The following is a 23,232-nucleotide window of genomic DNA, read 5'->3' on the forward strand; positions in this document are numbered from 1 at the left end:
TATTCCCCTGTTCTTTTGGTTGGGGATTTTCTCCTCACAAGTTTGGTGATTCTTACTTGTCTGTTCATATTGATAACTGGGACTTTAAATTTGAGCAGTGTTTTTCCTATCATGAAATAGTATTTCTATTAATTTGTTAACTAATTATTCAGATATGCAAAGAAGCTTACCTCTGGCAATAATTCAAATTGTGGGAAGAACCTTGCCGCTGGACAGGGTATGTAGATATCTTATATTCTGACTTCTGGGATTTCCATACCTCCTGCAGGTAGTCATAACTGGTGGTATGCTACTATCTTAACTACACTTAGCGTAAAATCTGGTATCTCCTATGCCAAAAATCAAACTCTACAGTGCCTTTCTCTCAGAGTCATAATAACAGGGAAAATTCTACTGCTTTTTATTTTTCACAGCTCAACAAAAAGCCACGTAGCCTTGATCATCTTTAAGTAAAATTAAAAAATTTAAGGAAGGTCTTTAATTTCTTGCTCTGACAATGGTCCTAAAAATCCAACTACTATTATTATCTGCTACCTTTAAGCTGATCTTGTATCTCTTATTTATGTTTTATTTGCTGTACTTGCCATTGAATGATTTAATTTATAATTTAATTTGATTTACTTTTAAACAATTTAAATTTTGTGAATCCCATTGCATTTGTTTTATCATGTCAAGTAATTTTGAAAAAACATTTTTGTATTTATTTTATACTTTGTATTTATTTTAAGAGTTGATTATTTTATAAATATTTTTTCCTGTGGTTTCAGTGAATTTACCACTAGAAGTAAAATAGCCACAAAGGCTAAATCTGTTCATCTTCTATTTGTTTTTAAAGATTGGCACCTGAGCTAACATCTGTTGCCAATCATTTGGTTTTTCTCTCTCCCTAAAACCCTCCAGTACATAGTTGTATATTTAAATTGTGGCTCCTTCTAGTTGTGGTGTGTGGGACGCCACCTCAGTGTCTCTTGATGAGCGGTGCCATGTCCACCCCCAGGATCTGAAATAATGAAACCCCAGGCCGCCCAGGTGGAGCATGCAAACTTAACCACTCAGCCACAGGGCCAGCCCCTAAATCTGTTCATCTTGATCCTGTAAAGGAATAATATTTTAAAATTAAAATAATATTTGCTACTTTATTTTTTATACTTATATTCAAATAGCCAAAAACTGCCAGTATTATAATATTCTCTTAGCATAGCTATGCCTTTGTCTCTAAAAAGCAGATAGAGGTTCTGTGTGAAAAGGTACATGTGAATATATATATATACATCTATATAAATTGAGGGTACCAGAGTAAAGTAAATACACTGCATGGAAAGTTATTGAGAAAGCCAACTAAGGAAACACAGTTCTGTCTTGCCAGGAATCGAAAGGAAATAAGAAGCAAATACAGCATTCAAAACCATTATATCATTCGACATAGGTGAGATTTTCCTGCAATAACAATCCCAAAATACTGGAGGCTTCCATCAACAAATATTTATATCTGCAGCAAGAGTGCTTTATTTCTTACTTATGCCATAGGACCCCTCACCCACATCACCCTCACTCCTGGACCAAGTTTTATGGAGAAGCCTGTGTATGGAATATTGCTGGTCCTCGAGTCAGAGAAAAAAAAGCTACGAAAACCATGAACTTCCTCTTAGTATTTCAGCTCAGAAATGTTCAACTTGAGATCCGCAGAGTGAAGATATATAATCCTCTCACCAGGCACATCAATACACCACAGCCATTAAGTTGAACTTAATGGTTACAGATTCAGCCAGCCTGATTAAATTGACTAGGCACGTGGAATAAATAAAACACTAGAAGTATATAACAATAGTGAAAAAACACATATATAAATATCTCAGAAATAAATATATATAAAAATAATAATATTAATAAATAATTTTATTTACATGTGTGTATATACATATACCTCAGAAATAAATGCAAGGACTAGACAATTCAAAAACTGTGAAAAGAGAATATCAGGAAGACATGGAGGAGTTGTAATGTCAAATCATGTCTCTAGTCTTATTATAAGCATTGGTATTGGTCTCAGTTTAGGAATATGATGAGACGACTTTTCCAGTTACAACAATTGTGAAAGAGGTATGAATATCTTTCTTAGGACACGCATTTCTTATGCCTAAATATTTCGAAATCCAAAAGTAATCATAACAGCGAGTCAGATAAGAATGAAATTGCCAATTCAGAGAAAATGTAGAAGTTATGTCACCAGAAATGACCCACACTCAATACACTATCAGAGTTCCAGACACATAGAGATGAAAGGGAGAAAGAAAATTCATGGATTTTGAATGTACAGGTAAAGTACTTCGAGTAACACCGGTTAAGTTAAGTTGTAAACTTTTTGCATTTCTAACTTTGCAATATAAACAACATATCTAAGAGAAGATAATCTTAGAAGTTTATTTCTGATATATAGGCATACTGTCGAATTTAACTGTATCACGAAGAATTCTCCCAACATGCATGAGCTCATATATCAAGTAAAGTGGACTATCAGCATTTAAAAAAAGCAGTCACTCAGAAAACATCAAGTCAGGATATTTTCCTTCGTTCAGATATCAAGTCTGCCGTTATATTTGCCCCAGTGATCGCTAGGCTCCGAGAAAATAATTTTGCCTATGATAAACTGTAAGGGCGGGGAATTCTGTTTTATTATGAAGATGAGGATGATGATATGGATGAGAGACTGTTGTTTGTCTCTTGTTGTTGTGGTTGTTATTCTTTTGGTGAAGAAGATTCACTCTGAGCTAAGATCTGTTGCGAATTTTCCTTTTTTTTTTTTTTTTTTGTTCAAGGAGGATGAGCCCTGACCTAACATCTGAGCGCATCTTCCTCTGCTTTGTATGTGGATGCCTCCATAGCATGGCTGATGAGCGGAGCTGTCCACACCTGGGATCTGAACCCATGAACCCAGGCCACCAAACTGGAGTGTGCGGAACTTTAACCACTCAGCCACGGTGCCAGCTCACAGACTAAAGTTTTAATAATTCTTTATGTGCTAATACATATTGGGAGATTTAAAGATAGGTGACATGAGATTTTTTAAGTCCATTTTTTTGTGGTCTGGAAAACACTACATCCACTTCAGAGGAGGCAACCTAAATTGAATTTGCCAAAGGAATACTAACTTAATCCAGGCAACGCAATCTTTATGGTGAAGAATAAATAGAATAAGAATCTGGCACAGATGAATTTTTTCCTTAATTACTCTTGGTCTTTTATATCATATAAGTGTTAATTCCAAAATTAAATACTTTTGGCTTTATAATTGGTTTCATCTTTGTGCCCTCTGTTCCTGCCTTCTTTGGGATTGCTTGAATACTTTTTAGAATTCCATTTCAATTAATATATTGGCTTCCAGACTATTCCTGTTTGCATTATAATTTTTATGGTTGTTCAAAAGATTACAGTATATACTCTTAACTTTTCACAGTCTGTGGAAACCTAGTTAATTTCATAGAACTTAAGAAATTTTGTATCATGCAGCTCTATTGACTCCTCAATCTGTTATGATATAGTTGTTATACCTATTGCATGTTACATTACATATTATTCTCTGGTTGCTTTCAATATTTTCCCTTTCTCTATTTCAGAAGTTTAGTTATTAGGTACCCCTTCATGATTTAGTTTTTTTTTTTTTTTTGAGTTCATCATAGTTTACATCAATGTGAGATTTCAGTTGTACAGTATTTCTTGACTGTCATCATATAAGTGCTCTCCTTCACCCTCTGTGGCTAATCCCCACCTCCCTTCCCCTGGTAACCACTGAACTGTTTTCTTTGTCCGTGGGTTTGTTCATATTCCACATATGAGTAAAATCTTCTGGTGTTTGTCTTTCTAAGTCTGGCTTTTTTCACTTAGCATAATTCCCTTCAGGTCATTCGATGTTGTCGCAAATGGGATGAATTTGTCTTTTTTATGGCTGAGTAGTGTTCCAATGTATATATTCCTCATCTTCTTTATCAAATCACCAGTGGATGGGCACTTGGATTGTTTCCATGTCTTGGCTATTGTGAACAGTGCTACAATGAACATAGGGGTGCATGTGTTACCATTTGGATTGTTGATTTCAAATTATTTGGGTAGATACCAAGTAGTGGGATAGCTGGGTGTATGGTGGTTCTATTTTTAGTTTTTTTAGAAATCTCCATACTGTTTTCCATAGTGCCTGCACCAGTTTGCATTCCTGCCAGCAGTGTATGAGTGTTCCTCTGTCTCCACAGTCTCTCTAACATTTGGTCTTTTTGGTCTTAGTGATTATAGCCATTTCAACAGGTGTAAGGTGGTATCTTAGTGTAGATATTTTTAAAGATTTGCACCTGACCAACAACTCTTGCCAATATTCTTTTATTTCCTGCTTTCTCTCCCCAAATCCCCACAGTACATAGTTTTATATTTTAGTTGTGAGTCTGTCTAGTTGTGACACATGGGATGCCATCTCAGTGTGGCCTGATGAGCTGTGCCATGTCCTCACCCAGGATCCGAACGAGCCAAACCCTGGGCAGCCGAAGTGGAGTGTGTGGACTTAACCACTGGGCCACAGGGCCAGCCCCTCTTAGTGTGGTTTTGATTTGTATTTCCCTGATGAGTAGTGATGTTGAACATCCTTTCATGTGTTTATTGGCCATCTGTATATCTTCTTTGGAAAAAATGTCTGTTCATATCCTCTGCCCAGTTTTTCATCAGGCTGTTTGTTTCTTTATCGTTCAGTGTATGAGTTCCTTATATATAATGGAGATTAACCCATTTTCAGATATATAATTTGCAAACATTTTCTCCCAATTAATGGGTTATTTCTTTGTTTTGATTATAGTTTCTTTTGCCTTCCAGAAGCTCTTTAGTCTGATGAACTGCCACTTGTTCATTTTTTCTTTTGTTTCCCTTGTCTTAGAATACATGGTATTCAAAAAGATCCTTTTTAGTTCGATCTCAAAGAGTGCACTAGCTATATTATCTTCCAGGATTTTTATGGTTTCAGGACATATCTTCAAGTCATTGATCCATTTTGAGTTTATTTTTGTGTATGGCATGAGATAGTGGTCTACCTTCATTCATTTGCATGTGGCTATCCAGTATTCCCAACACCATTTATTGAAGAGACTATCTTTTCTCCATTGTATGTTCTTGGACCTTTGTCAAAGATTAGCTGTCTGGAGATGTGTGGTTTTATTTCTGGGCTTTCAGTTCTGTTCCATTCATCTGTCTGCCTGTTTTTGTACCAGTTCCATGCCATTTTAATCACTATGGCTTTGTAGTACATTTTGAAGTCAGGGATTGTGATGCCTCCAGCTTTGTTCTTTTTTCTCACGATTGCCTTAGCCACTTGGGGTCATTGGTTGCCCCATGTGAATTTTAGGATTCTTTGTTCTATTTCCATGAAGAATCTCATTAGGATTCCGATTGGGATTGCATTGAAGCTGTAGATTGCTTTGGGTAGTATGGACATTTTAATTATGTTTCTTGTTTCTATCTCTTTAGGACATGTGCATGGAATCTCTTTCTATCTCTTTGGGGCATTATCAATTTGTTTCAGTAATGTATTATAGTTTTCATTGTGTAAGTCCTTCACCTCCTTGGTTAAATTTATTCCTAGGTACTTTATTCTTTTAGTTGCAATTGTAAATGGAATTGCATACTTGAGTTCTCTTTCTGTAAATTCCTTATGAGAGTGTAGAAAAGCAACTGATTTTTATAAGTTGATTTTGTACCCTGAAACTTTACCATAGTTGTTAATTATTTCTATTAGTTTTCCAGTGTATTTTTTGGAGTTTTATATATATATATATAAGATGATGTCGTCTGCCAACACTAGGAATTTCACTTCTTCACTCCCTATTTGGATTCCTTTTATTCCTTTCTCTTGCCAAATTTCTCTGGCCAAAACCTCCAGTACTATGTTGAATAAGAGTGGTGATAGTGAGCATCCTTGTCATCTTCCTGTTCTCAGGGGGATGGCATTCAGTTTTTGCCAATTGAGTATGATGTTGGCTGTGGGTTTGTCATATATGGCCTTTGTTATGTTGAAGTAATTTCCTTTTATCCCCATTTTGTTAAGAGTTTTTATCATAAATGGCTATTGGATCTTGTTAAATGCACTCTCTGCATCTTTTGAGATGATCATGTGGTATTTATTCCTCAATTTGTTGATGTGGTGTATCACATTGATTGATTTGTGGATGTTGAAGTGTCCCTGTGTCCCTGATATAAATCCTACTTGATCATGATGTATGATCCTCTTTATATATTGCTGAATTTGGGTTGTCAAAATTTTGGTGAGAATATTTGCATCTATGTTCATCAGCGATATTGGCCTGTAGTTTTCCTTTTTTGTGTCGTCCTTGTCAGGCTTGGGTATCACAGTGATTTTGGCCTTGTAGAATGTGTTAGGAAGTGTTCCATCTTCCCTGGTTTTCCTGAATAGCTTGAGAAGGAGAGGTATTAAATCCTTTCTGAAAGTTTGGTAGAATTCCCCAGGGAAGCCATCTGGTCCTGGGGTTCTATTCTTTGGGATGGTTTGGATGGCTTTTAGTCTCTTCCCTTGTGATTGGTCTATTCAGATTCTGTTTCTTTTTGATTCAGCTTTGGGAGGTTGTAAGAGTCTAAGAATTTAGCCATTTGCTCTAGATAATCCATTTTGTTGGCATATAATTTTTCTTAGTATTCTCTTATAATCCATCGTATTTCTGTGGTGTTTGTTGTTATTTCTGCTCTTTCATATCTAATTTTGTTTATCTGAGCTTTCTCTCTTTTTTTCTTTGTGAGTCTTGCTAGGAGTTTGTCAATTTTGTTTATCTTCACAAAGAACTAGCTCTTTGTTTCATTGATCCTTTCTAATGTCTTTTTTGTTTCAACAGCATTTATTTCTGCTCTGATTTTTATTATTTCTCTCCTTCTGCTGATTTGGGCTTTGTTTGTTCTTCTTTTTCTAATTTAGTTAGGTGTAATTTGAGATCCCTTATTTCGGATTTTTCTTTTTTTTAAGATGTGCCTGTATTGGGATGAATTTCCCCCTTAATACTGCTTTGTTGCATCCCATATGACTTGGTATGGTATGTTATCATTTTCATTTGTCTCCAGATATTTTTTAATTTGTCCTTTAATTTCTTCAATGATCCATTGTTTGTTCAACAACGTCTTGTTTAGTCTCCACATCTTTGTTCATTTCTCAGCTTTTTTCTTGTAATTAATTTCCAGCTTTATAGCATTAAGGTTAGAAAAGATACTTGTTATTCTTTCAATTTTCTTAAATTTGTTGAAGCTTGCCTTGTTTCCCAACATATAGTCCATCCTAGAGAATGTCCTGTGTGCACTTGATAAGAATGTGTATTCTGCTGTTTTTGGATGGAGTGTTCTATATATGTCTATTAAGTCCAACTGGTTTAGCTTTTAATTTAATTCCACTGTTTCTATGTTGATTTTCTGTCTGGATGATCTAGCCATTGATGTGAGTGGAGTGTTGAGGTCCTCTACTATTATCGTGTTATTTTTAATGTCTTCTTTTAAGTTTGTTAACAGTTGCTTTATGAACCTTGGTGTGCCTGTTTTGGGGGCACAGATATTTATGTCTTATTTCTTCTTGATAGATTGTCCATTTGATGATTATATACTGCCCCTCTTTGTCTCTTTACCTTTCTTATCTTGAAGTTGAGTTTGTCTGATATAAGTATTGCAACACTTGCTTTCATTTTCCATTAGCTTGGAGCATCATCTACCATCCCTTCACTCTGAGCCTGTGTTTGTCATTGGAGCTAAGATGTTTTTCCTCGAGGCAGCATCTTGTTGGGTCTTGTTCTTTAATCCATTTCACCACTCTGTGTTTTTATTGGAGAATTCAATCTATTTGCATTTAGGGTGATTATTGATTTATGAGGGCTTAATGTTGTCCTTTTATCACTTATCTGGTTTTCCTGCATTTCCTTTGTTTCTTGTTCTGTGTGTTTTGATCTACCCTTTGAATTACATATTTTTTCATGATGTGTTTGTTTGTTTTCTCCGTATTTATTATTTGTGTCTCTGTTCTGCTTTTTTCTTTAGCGATTATCCTCAGGTTTGTATTCAGTATCTCATGTATAAGAAAGTCCATTTTCTGATGGCCTCTTATTTCCTTAGTCTAAATTGATTCAGTCCATTTCTGCCTCCCCTCCTAAGTTGTTTTTCTCATATCTTATTCCATCTTGTGTTGGCATTTTGTGGTTAAAGTGAGAGGATTATCTTTATTTTTGGTGTTTTCCTTGCCTTTAGCTTAGTGCTATACGTGAGTATTTGCTATTCTATTCTGATTCTGTCTACCTATTTATCCCCTTACTCTGTGTTTTGTGACCTCTTTCTCCCCCTTTTTTTTCAGGTATAAGGGCCTTCTTTAGGATTTCCCGTAGCAGGGTCTCATCTCCTCCCACAAACACAACCTGGTTACAACAATTTTTGGAATTATTACCCTGAGTAGAAAACTGAAAACTGGATAAAAAGAACCCCCATAAGAAGGGACAGTCCTGACTGAGGCAGATATTCCTTCTGTAGAGAAAAACAGCCACCTCAAGGAATAGGGGAGTTTCTAAGCCAGCCAGGTGGGAGCCACCCTAATGTACACCCTCCATGGAGGAGTGAGATCTGGAGTGGGGGCCAATACTGCTATAAGCATCCTTCAGACTCAGCACGATTGAGACGAGGGTCTTACTATCTGGCTTTGCTGGCTATTAACTGCAGCAAGGACACTTCCAGAAAACCTTGCAGACAAAACCAGAAAAAACCCAGGTCTTAAATGGCCCATGCACAAACTCACCCATCTCAGCAACTTAAAATCACCAGAGAGAAGGCTAACAGTCCTTTGGTGAAAAGACACACCTCGTGGGCTCTGGGTGCTTCTTGGAGAGAGGAGAGTCCTCTCTGCAGACTGAGACATTGGTGGGGTCCATTATTGTGACCTAGTCCTTGTGTGCCAACACAGACCCCTGCAGAAGTCATTGAAATTCTTCCCCTGGGCTGTTATCCCTGGGGTTTCCACACCCACTAGAGCACAGATTTAATCCAGTTCAGCCAGGGTAGGCAGCCTGTCCTAGGGACTTTCCCAGCCCAACAGGGAACCCTCAGGTTACTTGTCAGCCTGCATTGACTGTGCCTTGATCCTCTACAGGCAGGAGAGTGTTCCTAACTCTGTTGGGAAGGACCTGTGTGAGGACCAGGTGAACTGTGGGGGGCATTGGTGGGGAGGTGGTGGTCTTTGCAGGGGGCATCAGAGTACAATCAAGGGGTTTCGGAAGTGTACACGGACCAGGAATGTGTTGACACTGTGTGTTGTCCTGTGGGGGGGGGGGTGAGGCTTATCAGCAGCAGAAGACCTGTGCTTCACAAATAGCCATAAAAAGGATCAGTCCCATGTTCCACAACCTGAAACAATTGAATGCTACCATGCCTAAGGCCAGCCCCACTCAGCTGCACTCCTAAGAGAACTGACAACAACCTTGTGGGCCTGAGGCCTATAGAAACTGTAAGCCCCTGAGCCAAGCAACCAGCTACACTGGGTACCTACACAATTAACAGGAAAACTGCAACAGGAGTGTGCTCTTAGACCTTGTAACCAGTGGTGCTGAAGCTCCCCAAGCCAGATTTACAAACAGCTGGCTAGGAAAGGAGAAACTAGACTCCTTAGGTACCTGCACTAAGTCCAACCCTGCCACAGCAGAAGGACACAAGTAGACCACAAAGGAGTCACTCCTGGCTCATTTGTACTGGTGATGAGAAGGAAGCACACTGCTGGGCCTCAAATGGCATCTCTTACAAAAGGCCACTTCTGCAAGTTATGGAGACAGAGCCGACTCACCTAATACTAGAGCTAAGCACAGAGAAAGAGGCATAATGAAGAGACAAAGGAATACATTCCAAGCAAGGGAACAGGACAAAACCCCAGAAAAATGACTAAATGAAACAGAAAGAAGTGACCTATGTAACAAAGGGTTCAAACAAAAATCTCATAAGGATGCTCACAGATATTGGGAGAAGACTGGTGAACACTGATGAACACAGTGAACTCATCAACACAGCACTGGAAAATATAAAACAGAAGTAATCAGAAATGAAGAATACAATAGTGTAAATGAAAAATTCACTAGAGGGACTCAATAGCAGAGTAGAGGATACAGAAGAATGGATCAGTTAGCTACATGAAAAACTATAAGAAATCATCCAAGCAGAACAGAAAAAAGGAAAAAGAATTAGACAGAATAAGAACAGTCTAAGGGAACTCTGGGACAATATCAAGTGCACTAACAATCCTATTATAGGTGTCCCAGAAGGAGAAGAGACAGACAAAGGGACAGAAAATTTCTTTGAAAACTAATAGATGAAAATTTTCCCAACCTAAGGAAGGAAACAGACATCCAAGTACAGGAAGCACAGAGAGCTCCAAACAAGATAAGCCCAAAGACGCCGACAACAAGACACATTATAATTAAAATGTCCAAAATTAAAGATAAAGAGAGAATACTAAAAGCAGCAAGAGAAAGGCAACAAGTGATATACAAAGGAAATCTCATAAGGCTATCAGTGGCCTTCTCAGACAAAACCCTACAGGTGAGAAGAGAATGGCATGACATATTTAAAGAGTTAAAAGGAAAAATCCTACAGCCAAGAATACTCTTTCCATCAAGGTTGTCATTCAGAATGGAAGGAGAGATAAAGAGCTGCCCAGACAAGCAAAAATTAATGGTGTTTATCACCAAGAAACCAGTTCAGAAAGACATGTTGAAGGGACTTATTTAAGTGGGAAAGCAATGACTATAGATAGAGATAAAAATTATCAACAAAACCCCCGAAAAAAACATGCAATAAAATCTCTGGTAAAGGTTTAAATATAGTAAAGGTAGCAGATCAACCACCTGTGAAGATAATACGAAAGTTAAAAGACATAAGTACTAAAATTACCTATTTCAATGATAAGAGTGTAATGGATAGAGAGACACAAAACAGGACATTAGATATTATTTCAAAAACATAAAATGGGGGAGAAGGGGAGTGAAAAAGTAGAGCTTTTAGAAAGAGCTTAAGTTAAAGAGTCTATCAACTAGGTATAGACTATTATATACATGGAATATTATATACAATCCTCATGATAATCACAAATCAGAAACCAGTAAGAAATCAGAAACAAGTAAGCAAATAAGTAATAGAAAAGAAATCAAACATATTACTAAAGAAAGCCATCAAATCACAAGAGAAAAAGAAAGGAAGAGAGAAGAACTACTAAAACACCCAGAAAAAAAGTAACAAAATGGCAATAAGTACATATTTATCAGTAGCTATTTTAAATGTCAATGGACTAAATGCTCCAATCAAAAGGCATGGGGCGGCTGAGTGAATAAAAAAACAAAAATCCATAGACATGCTGCATACAAGAGACACATTTCAGACCTAAATGCACTCACAAACTGAAAGTGAATGGATAGAAAAAGATATTCCATGCAAATGGAAAAGAAAAGAAAGCAGGGATAGTAATGCTTATATCAGACAAAATAGACTTTAAAACAAAAACTGTAACAAGAGGCAAAGAAGGACACTACATAATGATAAAGGGAACAATCCAACAAGAAGATATAACATTTGTTAATATCTATGCACCCACTATAGGAGCACCTAAATATATAAAGCAATTATTAACAGACTTACAAGGAGAAATAGACAGTAACACAATAATAGTAGGGAACTTTAACACTCCACTTACACCAATGGAAAGATCATCCAAACAGAAGATCAATAAAAAAGCACTGGCCTACCCTATGATCTACCATATGATCCAGCTATCCCACTGCTGGGTATTTATCCAAAGAACTTGAAAACACAAATGCATAAAGATACATGCACCCGTATGTTCATTGCAGTATTATTCACAATAGCCAACACTTGGAAGCAGCCTAGGTGCCCTTCAAGGGAAGACGGATAAAGAAAATGAGGTATATATACACAATGGAATACTACTCAGCCATAAGAAATGATGAAATCCAGCCATTTGTGACAACATGGATGGAACTTGAGGGTATTATGCTAAATGAAACAAGTCGGAGGGAGAAAGTCAAATACTGTAGGATCTCACTCATAAGTAGAAGATGAAAACAAGGACAAACAAACACATAGCAACGGAGACTGGATTGGTGGTTACCATAGGGGAAGGGGGAAGAAGGGAGGGCAAAAGGGGTGATTAGGCTCACATGTGAGGTGATGCATTACAATAAGTTTTGTGGTGAACATGATGTAATCTACACAGAATTTTAAGTATATTACAATGTACATCTGAAAGCTATATAATGTTATAATCTAATGTCACTGCAATGAGAAAGAAAGGAAGGAAGGAAGGAAGGAAGGAAGAAATGAAGGAAGGAAGAAAAAGAGAGTTCTCATTACGAGAAAAACATTTTTGTTTGTAACTCATTTGGTGACGGATGTTAACTGGATTTTTTGTGGTGATCATTTTGCAATAGATACAAATATCAAATTATTACATTCTACACATGAAACTAATATAACATTACGTCAATTATATATATATTAAAAATAGATAATATTTAATAATGTTATTCTTTGTGATTTTCTTTTATCCTTTCTTAGTGGACTATTCTCAACAAATAGTTAATAATTCTTTGCATCAAATGTACCCTGATTCTGTCTTCTGACGACTCTGACTTATATACCTCGTCCCCCAAGGTTGTTACTTCCTTATTTTCAATGTCTTCAAAGATGAAGACATATCTTTTAATTTGAAAATATGAGTGGAATGATTCAACTTACTGTGGCTAGCAATAACAATTCTCGATATTAGGATTTGCAATTTATACATGATTTATTTTAATACATAGCAAAAGCTTAAGAAATGTATAATATGGACTTGGTATATACTTTTAAAATTAATATCGATAAAGATTAAAAAATAGTTCTACAACACAGGAGTGAAGACTCAGGCTGACTATGCACTTTAGGTGGTTATGATGCATTAATATAGATTCATCCTAGGTAACAAGTGTACATTCTGGTGAGTGATGTTGATAAAGAAGGAGGCTACACATGTGTTGAGACGGGGAGATATAGAAATCTTTGTACCTCCCTCTTAAATTTGTTGTGAAACTGAAACTTCACCAAAAAATAATATCTTAAAAAATAATTCTCAGCAAATAATTTATGGCTTTTGAGGAAACTACAAATATGTTATTTATAGATGGTGATAGTAGCATTATATCAAATTTATGTAAGCTAAAATGCCTGCTGCTTACAAATATATATTCTTCTTTCCAAACAGGATGTAGAAAAAGGTGACTTCATTGGAAAATAGAAAAGTGCACAATTTTTGCCTCTCTCTGAAGATCTTGAGAACCTGAAATACAGAGAATCTTATATCATTATTTGTATAACTTCTTATTTTGATGAATTAACAATGTATTTAGACTAGTAGTTATAACCTAAAGTTGCATATTTTCCATACAATTTTTCTATGGAAACATTTGAATAATTGTGTTTATATGACTACTCGTATATTTTTTTTCTTTCTAAGATTAATTCCTTCAAGGCATAAAATATTAAGAGTTCTCAAACAACTTACAATTTTGAGGAGAAACTTGAGCCACTTGGCCACATCCATGAATTACTGTTGTTTCTATCAGAGGGTGTAAGCCATGAGTAAACACGCAAGGAGACCAAAAAATTCTATGAGTAAAGAAATTTGAAGACAAGTCAAAAAAGTATTTTTATACTAATTTGAATTTTCTAACAGCAAATAAAGTTAATTCTTTTTAATTTATAGTCTTTCAATTTACATTACACTGTTACACACTGGACACATTAGGAAAACATAGTAGTATGGCTAAGTGAAGAGGACACACTGACAAAGACACGGTTTCAGGACTCTGAGAACTGATCAAAGATTAATAATAATTTGTGAAGTATTTCTTATTGGAAAAACTGCTGCATATTCAAGTAAGAATGGAACAAATTTGCGGTCTTCTTGCCTAGAACTGTTCCCATGCCTGCTCTCCTCCCCAGCCCAGCTCAATGAGCAAGAATAATTGTAGTTTTTACAGTTTCAGTAAGACTGAAAAACTCAGTGGTGTTGTTACCACAGAGGCAGACTTGATTAGCAGAGGGTAATGAGTCACTAAATAGCCCACTACTTTTTCAGCTCAAAGTGCTATATTTGCCTGGTACTGAATGAGGGAAATCCATACTTTTTCTATTCCAAGGTTGTGATCTCTTTTGTGCCACACATAGTGCCAACCATAAATATAATGGGAAGGTACAAAAAATGAGAGTACAATAGAAGAGATGAGATTAGCTCTACACATTCTTGGATGATGGATAATGTGTACGTGTGTAGAAGAGACAAGGTGATTCCAGACTAGCTAAAATACCAAAATAACATATGTTTAACACAAAAGATGTAAGGAAAGGTGGAAGAAAAGATCAAAAGACACAAACTGAACAAATAGCAAATGGCAGACCTAAATTCACTATATTAGTTATTACATTAAATGTAAATGAATAAACATTCCAATCAAAAGATAATACAATATCTGAATAAAAATATTGAATGAAAAAAGTAAGATCCATCTATATGCTCTCCATAGCAAACCACACTTTAGATTCAATGGCATAAATAAGTGAAAGTAACAGGGATGGAAAAAATACACCTTATCACCAGTAACCATAGTGTGCAGAAATGGTTATTCTAATATCAGACAAAATAGCTGTTAAAACAGGAAATAAGAAATAAAAAGGAACATTTAAAAACATTAAAGCAATCAGAACAAGAGGAAGATAAAACAATAAAAACATATAGTGACATAACAACAGAACCCACAAACCCATGAAGTGGAAACATAGAATTAAAAAGAAAGATAAACAATTTAATAAAGATGAAAATTTAAGAGCTCTTTCCTCAGTAATTGATAGAACAGCTAGTCATAAAATCAGTAAGAATATGAAAGAGTGTAAAACCACTATGAACCAGCTTGATATTACTGGCATATATAGAAAATATTCTAGTTCATAAATAGGTATCTCTAAATTCAAAGGATTAAAACATTTCAAATTATATTCTTCGAAGACAAAGAAATGAAGTGGAAGTCATAACAGAAAGAAATATGGGAACTTCCAAAACATTTGGAAAGTGACACATTTCTGCAAAATCTATAGTTAAAAGTTGAAACCAAAAGCAAAATTAGCAAATACCTGATAATAAAATGAGAATATGTAAAAATTTTTAGGATGGAACTAAAGTAGTGCTTAGATAAAAACACATTGTGTGAAGTTTTAAAAAGGAAGCATGTTCTAAAATGAAGGTTCTGAGCAGCTTCCCTCTCAAGAAGCTACACAAAGAAGAGTCAATTAAAAGTTATAGAAGGGAGAAGTGATAAACATATTTTGTTGAAAGTTTATGCTGAAATTCGTATGGCAGAATAACTCATGGAAGCCCCAAATAGAACAATACGCAAATATCCAAGAGCATCAGCAATAGAATGGATAAATACATTACAACATAATCAGACAATGGAACAGGAAAGAGGCATGGACCATCTACAACTTCATGCAACAATGTAGATGAATTTCACAAGTTTAGCTTTACCTGAAAAAGCCAAAAATAAAGAACACATATTGTATGATTCCATTGATATAAAGTATTTTTTAATGCAGAAAAGAATATGAAACTGCCCTTTCGTAGTGTAGGTAAATTTCAATTTCTCATTCTGGGTGATGGTTACACTTGATGAAAATTCAGTAAGCTGTTGGGATATAGTATTTGCATCCACTTGCGTGTATATTATACCTCAATAAAATTATCGTAAGACAATGTTATGAAAATATGCAAATACATTTTAAAATAGACACAGAGTTGAAGAAATTCTAACTATTACAACTTGTGAAAACTAAAACAAAAAGAACTGAAATTACTAGAATTGTCTTAAAACTTCTATTAGAATGTTATCTATAATTCAAAAAACTTTCCACGCTCAGTTGCAGATCATTTCATGTTGATGTGAGCAATATGTACCAAAAACATATAATGTCAATCTTATAAAATCTCTTGTAGGATAAAGAAAATAGAAAACACTTGCAACAAGATGAATGAGGCTAATAAAATATGTTATGTATTTTTGATGAGAATGTCACAAAAAGAGAAATTACATATCGATTGCAATTATAAAGTGATATAAAGATTCCAGTGATATGTAAAAATAATGCACGATGAGAAAAATAGATTTATTGAAGCAATGCCATGTTGGATTTACATAAGAAACTCCATAATATTGATCTGTTACGTTAACCAAGTAAAGAAGATAAAAGATGTGATCACTCTGATGCAGAAGGCATTGATAATATTAAGATTCACACTTGCTTAAAAAAAGGAAAAGCAAAATAATCTTTAAAAAGATAGACATAATGAGGAAATATCCATACAAAGTCCTAGAACAAACAAGAAATCTTTGAAAAAAACTAATGTAACTAATATAAACTTACTGTAAAACAAAAAGAATGCTTAAAGTACAGACTTCGTATGAAAATAGATAACTAGATCAATAAAACAGGTTAGAAAGTGCAAAGGTATACCCATGCGCATGTGGAATGCATATTTCAACAAAGATGCAAGCTCATAAAGTAGACATAGCATAGTCTTTTCAACAAATGTTGTGAAAACAATTGGATATTGTTATGCAAAATAAAAATAATATAGTTATTATTATTTTATACATACCTCAAATTATATACAAAAATAAGCTCAAAATTGGTCATAAACCTAGGTGTTAACTGTAAAACTTCAAGAAGATAAATTATCTATATAAAGCTGATTAGAGCATACATATGCGTATGTATTATATATCTATAAAGTTACATATGAAGAAAAGATCACCTTCGCTATAAATTACGTTCCATCATTTAGATAGTGATGTAGAACAGCATAAACTTCACTTCCACCTCACAGCATCACAAAAAAATAAATTCCTAATGGATTATAGACCTAAGTGTAAAAGTTATAAAATAAAGGAAAAAAATAAAACTTAGAGTGTAATGTGTGAGACTATTGTCATGAATTTCGACCAAGTTCTGAAATTGGTCCCAAATAATCACTAACACCCAAAATGATAAATTGGATTCTGATAACATGAGTAAATTCTGATCATTGAAAGACTCCCATATCAGAGTATAAAAGGTAAGCCACAAAGTCAAAAAAGCTATTTGCATCTCATGAAATCAAAAACAACCTCAAATTCAAAATGGAACCACTTCTAGGGAGGAAGAAGAAAGGCAACACAGGAGAAGTGGGCAAGAGACAGGAACAGACGCTTCTCATTATCATGAAAAAGAATATTCTAATGATTAAGAGCCCAGAAAAATGTGTTTAATAGTATCAGAAAAACGCCTGTTAATATTAATGTTATAATGAAACTATTATATAACAATCAGACATAATACTAAAATTCTTGATAATATTAAGTTTTGGTTCAAGGGACTAATTGCTAAAATGTGTATTTGCACTACAAACTAAAAAACTGTGATAACAAAATAAATTTGACATACGCATATTTATGACCCCACAATTTCATTCTAATGCAAAGAAGACACTAAACTATAATTATACAGAAATACAATTATACTTATAAATTAATATTATTATAAATATAATATTTATATTACATGAAAATAATTTATTGTATATGAAATATTATTTATAATATGTAACTTATTATAAATACAATATATGTGGGAAAAGACATACACAAGGACTTTCATAAAATAATTATTCATAATACCAACATCTTCAAAAGCAGCCACATTTCTCTCAGTAGAATAGATTAAAAAATGTCATAATCATATTATACAGAAGTGAAAAATTAAAAAAATACAGATGAATGTAATAATATGAATGAATTGTTAAATATCATATGGAGGTAACAGAAAAAACACATAAAATGTATACTGAATGTTCCATTTATATAGTGTTTAAAAATAAGCAAAGATAATTTATAATATTAAAAATCAGAATAGTAGTTAAGAGAGGAGACAAGAGAAGTGACAAGAGTACACTCAGGGGCTGCTGGGGGCTGGAAACTTCTATTTTGTGACCTCATATGTAATCATACGGGTTTTTTCACTTGCGATCAATGTGCACTTTAAAATAAAAACTACCAATAAGTACAAAAATTTGGATGATTTTCACAAATATAGTATTGACTGGAATAAGCTTTTAGTAAAATGTTGGAAACATTTGAAATCTTACCAGTTCATCTTCGTTATCTATATAAAGCAGGGTAGAGTTCTTAGCTGCACAGGCCAGCAAGCTCTCATTCCATGCTTTTCTTTCAATACTAATGTAATAGCAATTGTTGGAATATGTTAACCACTCCTTCGGACAATGACCACAATGATACGCTGGAAAAAGTTTATGAATTACTATCCCCGAATAATTTTAGTTTAAAAAATGAAAATTAGCTTACATATTTGCATATATTACATATATGGACATATCTATGCACCCTCACAGGCTGGTACATATAAAACAAAACGTACTCATACACACAGTCACAGAGAGAGTTAGCCTCTAATCTCCTAATTTATGTGCTCATATAAAGCAAGAAAAACAAGAGAGTGGATATTTAAACTCTATACATGTCTTGAAATTCAATGAACAATACCACCATTTTAGAATAATAAAATTGTTTGTCTCTTATCAGTAGAAAATTCGAGCCAGTCAGCAACAATGGGTATGGTGATTTTAAATGAATTTTCTTCATATTGTTGCACAAAAAGGGAGACTGTCCTATAACTATCATGTATGAACATGTATTACTTGATTTTGTAATTCATTCTCCCTCCAAAAATCTATTATTTTTAATTAGCTTAAGATAGAGACAAAATAAAAATATACTAATATTAGAACTTTAGAAATCAACATACCTTTCTGGTTCCTTGTTACCAGGGATGAATTGTTCTGTGCCAGGCTTCCAGAAGCTAGAAAAATGAAAGTAATTTTTATAAAAAAATAATATTGATCTAAATAAATCATACAAATATTAGTTTCTTACGTGGAAATTTAGTGTATTGTTTAGAATTAGAATAATCGAAAAAAAATATGATTTTACCAAAAAATAATAAAGTAGTGAAGATTAGAGGAAAAATATTAAAAACCTAAACTTCACCATCTCTTACAGAGTTTGGTTTAACTAATCTCAAAAATTAATTTAAATTTCTCCAAAAGTTCTTTCAATCTCCTAAATATGTCTTTGAGTTATGAAATCAGAATATATATATATATATATAATATTCTCTATAATCACTCTGGTATTCTTTTGAAAAATTCCACATTTACTCTAAATGCATACATTAAAATGAGAGTTCTAATACATAATACTGGAAATATTTAGAGACACTGATGATCATTAAAGTGAAAAGTTCTCGTATAATCTTTAAAAAATTTACTTACAAGGAATAACAAGTGCGATTGTTACCACAGTGGACAGCAAGACGAGGCAGATGATTCCCAGGATCCCACCAATGAGCTTCTCTCGAGGTGATGGTAAATCTGCAGGGAAACAGAGAAATGGAAACACTGAGAAAGGAGAGATGGAGACAATTGTTTAGACAGTTTACATTCAAGAGAACTCACATGCACAGGGAATCATATGTATAAACTTGGAACCCAAACCCACATCTACTACTCTAATCTTACTCTCAGAATATACTATTTCGTTGTCAGTAAATATAATGCTCCGTGAGTTGTTGGTCAAAGACTACAAATTTTAACAATGCCTGAAAGAAATTAGTCTTCAGATTTTGTTAGAATATCGTATTCCAACTGCAACTGCAAGCTCTGATCCTCACAAATAAAAAATATGTGAGCTTTTTCCCTACTCTTCCCCACGTCTGCATCCCCAGCTGCACATCCTAGAACAGTTACTGTGTGTCTATTAAATGTCTTACCTTTGCAGTGGTCCTTCTTGCCATTCTCTTGAAGATCCTGAGAAGGATTTCGAAGATTTAATTCAACATAGGTTGTTTCCTGCTCAATTACTGAAATGGAGCTTTTAACACCCTTAGGTTTCATTTGCTGTTTCTTTGAGTCCTTAACCAGATTCAGTTCTGCATAGGTTACTGTTTGGTTATTCATCTCTGCAGCTGATGTCAAGGGCTGTGCTGTATGGAAACTGTCCTTGAGTGTGTGATAGACGGCATGTATAACAACAAGATGCCTAGTATAGGTAAATGGGTGGAGTGTGAGGTGAGTAACAGTACTCATTTGGCAGTTAGTGTCAAAGTGTGGTTCTAATTTCCTTAGAGCTGTAAACGTGTTTCATGATGGAATAAGTAGTTTTTAAAATGATTTTCCACATTTGATGCAAGATTATTGGCTAGAGAAACGTAAAGCAATAAATTAGTGAGGAATAAAGTAGTTCATAAATAATGTTGTTATACTTTTAGTCATATTCCTCAGAAACATTTTAAGACTATTAGAATAACTGGGTTAAAGTTAAAATATCACATTAGAAAAAGATGATGCACCAAGTTTTATGACAACTTTTAAATCCATTCCCGGTTAAAGATGAGTGTTCTAAAGTTGGGAGAATAGTAGTGTTAGCATATATAGTAATTTCCTGCACTAAATTAGTTTGTTTAGAGACTTACATTTATTTATGAAGCAGGATGAGGTGTTACCAAATGATCTTTTATTTTGAATGATTGTGGAGATTTGAAAAGTCATTAGAATTTTAAAGAAATATTTTGTATATTGAAAAATGTTACATGACACACTAAACTTATCCAGCACCTACTAAATAGTGAAAATTAAACAATATAAATCATTCTTTAAAATACTTATTTAACACGAGTAATGGGCATTTGATTCAATGGCAAAGATATGAGAGCATAAGATGATAAACAGAAGTGTAGATAATCTATGGAAGGACACCGTAATTTCAAATTTCTGGAAAAATCCTCTGGCTGTCAAAGTCGGTGAGGGCAGCTTTAGTTGTGCAACCAATTGTAATAAATCATGTAATTTATTAATTCAGTCAATGAGCTCTGCAGTCAGTCATTTTGGAATTAATTCTGGCTTTGAAACTTACAGTGTGTGACTTTTAAACAATTACTTATTGTGAACTAAGAGTGGCTTGCAAAAATACATAAAATATAGCAAGATAGCAGAAATTTAAAGATTTTAAGAAAAATGTGGGAAAAGTACAGTTAGTTCAGGAATGTCAGAAGGAACCAAGCATAAGGGAAATGAAGAGAAGGAAGAAAAGTCTAAGTATGCTAAGGTCATTCATGGCCGAGTGGTTAAGTTTGCCAGTCTTTAGTCATAGCTGAAAATCAGTAGCTACTCTCTAATGTTGAAAAAAATGCAGTTTAAAAATGTAATGACCCAATCTCTTAAGGTTTTTTGAATTTTTTTTTAATTCGAGAGAGATACTCCAAGGCCTAACATGACTTTGTAATTAAAAACAAGTATTTAGTCTAAAGTTAAGAAATTACTTCTGTTTCAGGTTTATAATTAATGCATGTTAAATGTTATAATTTAACTAAAAAATGCATTTAGAGTATTATCCCATCTGCTCCAAAATTATTTTCACTTAGCTATCTACCTTTATGTTTATATATACAAGGACACATTGTATCTTAAATGCTAATTCAGCAAATATTTAAAGTGATTATTCCATCATATAGATTTTGGCTGATTTTTTACTTTCTTTGTAATTTTTTATATTTAGTTCTTTATACATAGTGACACTGTTCCATTCTTATGAAAATAATGAATATACTCTTCTTTTTTTTAAAGTTAGTGTCTAGCAACCTAGCTTTACTAGTCTAAAGTGAGAAAAAATATGTAAAACACTTAATACTCAATCTGCCTTTTATAAATTCTCGATAATATGTTAGTTATTTTAATTATTATACTAACACAATTTTCATGTCATTATTTACAATTTCTATTTGTTAAACCACGTAAAGTAATTCGTTAGACAGATGTCTCTTTATCAGTGTGTTATATCTTTGTTGCAATGTTTTACTCATTTTTTTAGTTTTTTTATTGTTTATAGTTGTTTAAATCAGCATTTTATGAAACTCACCTCAAGCTGATTTTTTATTAAGAATCAAACTTCCTTTATTTCATTTAAGTACATGTGTGAGAAATTACCTTCGACCTTCATGATTTGATAAATTCATTTTGAATCAATTTTTAAAGGCGGAACTAAATATAAAATATACATAACTTTATCTATATTGATTACAAAATCCAAAATTAACTGTTCATTGTCATGATGCTTTTGGTATTTCACTTTAAATTTTATCATTTTACAAAGCCAATTATGCATTTGTATGCACTTCACTATTTCTGCATAGACAATAATTTGAATAATTTAAGTACTCCTCCAACATGTTTCATGATTTATGCCTTTTTATACCCTGAAATAAAGATACTAATGTTCTCTTTGGTTTGATTGTGTATTAACTGTACCTCTGTCACATACCTAGCATTTGTAATCTTCCACTAAATGAGATGGGCTAGCAGAAGAGTAGCCACACATACCTTCTGTTGTCCAGAAAGTGGTGCATCGTCCAGAAAGTGGTGCATCGTCTAGTGGGAGGCTGGGTTACTCTTGTACACAAACAATATCTGTGGTCTTTACAGACTGCCCTGTGAAGGCTCAGAGTGAAACAATAGTGGAAAAAGCTGATTTCTCATCAATGTGTCACAGGAAATTATTACACTTGGGCTATTTTGAAGACAGTTTTTCTATCACACACCTCCAAAATATAGGAGACTTGGGTTTGTAGTGTGTCACTTAGTTTGTCAATCAGAAGTGCCTCTGAGATATTGTTTTCATATTCCAAAAAATATATGGGGACAGAGACTTGACTACCCTATGCTATTAACTTGCTTCCATCTCAATCATAAACACTGGAAACTTAGTCCTTGTGTAGTTGTTCAAATTTTACTTTCAGACAAGTTGCTAGATTCTGGCATTACATATTTCTTTCGCTTATCCTCTTACTATGCCATTTCTATTATCATGGAAAAAATTCTGAATTTTAAATGTCTCTGAGAATGATAAACCATTAAACAATGTTGAACTATATCATCATGCCGGAGATTGAAACATTAAATAACCACTTATTATATTATCATTTATTCATCCACCAACTATAACTGTCTGTGTTTTAATACGAATATTTGTTGTAATG

The 23,232-nt window shown here is 34.0% G+C and overlaps 1 protein-coding gene across 3 annotated transcripts in view; it reads right to left on the bottom strand.

Annotated features, from left to right (window-relative positions):
* LOC106834100 (NKG2-A/NKG2-B type II integral membrane protein-like) overlaps window positions 1–22,716 on the bottom strand; it is a 34,962-nt gene extending 12,246 nt beyond the window's left edge. The window contains exons 1-7 of one of the 3 annotated variants that reach the window (XM_070494398.1): window positions 22,577–22,716; window positions 19,972–20,008; window positions 19,475–19,573; window positions 18,949–19,002; window positions 18,272–18,423; window positions 13,601–13,704; window positions 12,636–13,375 (exon numbers count right to left, since the gene is read on the bottom strand). In XM_070494398.1, the coding sequence (XP_070350499.1) occupies window positions 13,255–13,375; window positions 13,601–13,704; window positions 18,272–18,423; window positions 18,949–19,002; window positions 19,475–19,573; window positions 19,972–20,008; window positions 22,577–22,621 (612 nt within the window). In that variant the 5' untranslated portion in view covers window positions 22,622–22,716 and the 3' untranslated portion in view covers window positions 12,636–13,254. Of the gene's footprint in view, window positions 1–12,635; window positions 13,376–13,600; window positions 13,705–18,271; window positions 18,424–18,948; window positions 19,003–19,474; window positions 19,574–19,971; window positions 20,516–22,576 lie in introns of those variants that run through there. The other 2 variants (XM_044756288.2, XM_070494401.1) reach the window with 2 other exon arrangements.
* Window positions 22,717–23,232: the final 516 nt, after the last annotated feature.

Source organism: Equus asinus, chromosome 22 (assembly GCF_041296235.1).
Source record: "Equus asinus isolate D_3611 breed Donkey chromosome 22, EquAss-T2T_v2, whole genome shotgun sequence".
In the NCBI taxonomy this organism is placed as follows: Eukaryota; Metazoa; Chordata; class Mammalia; order Perissodactyla; family Equidae; genus Equus; species Equus asinus.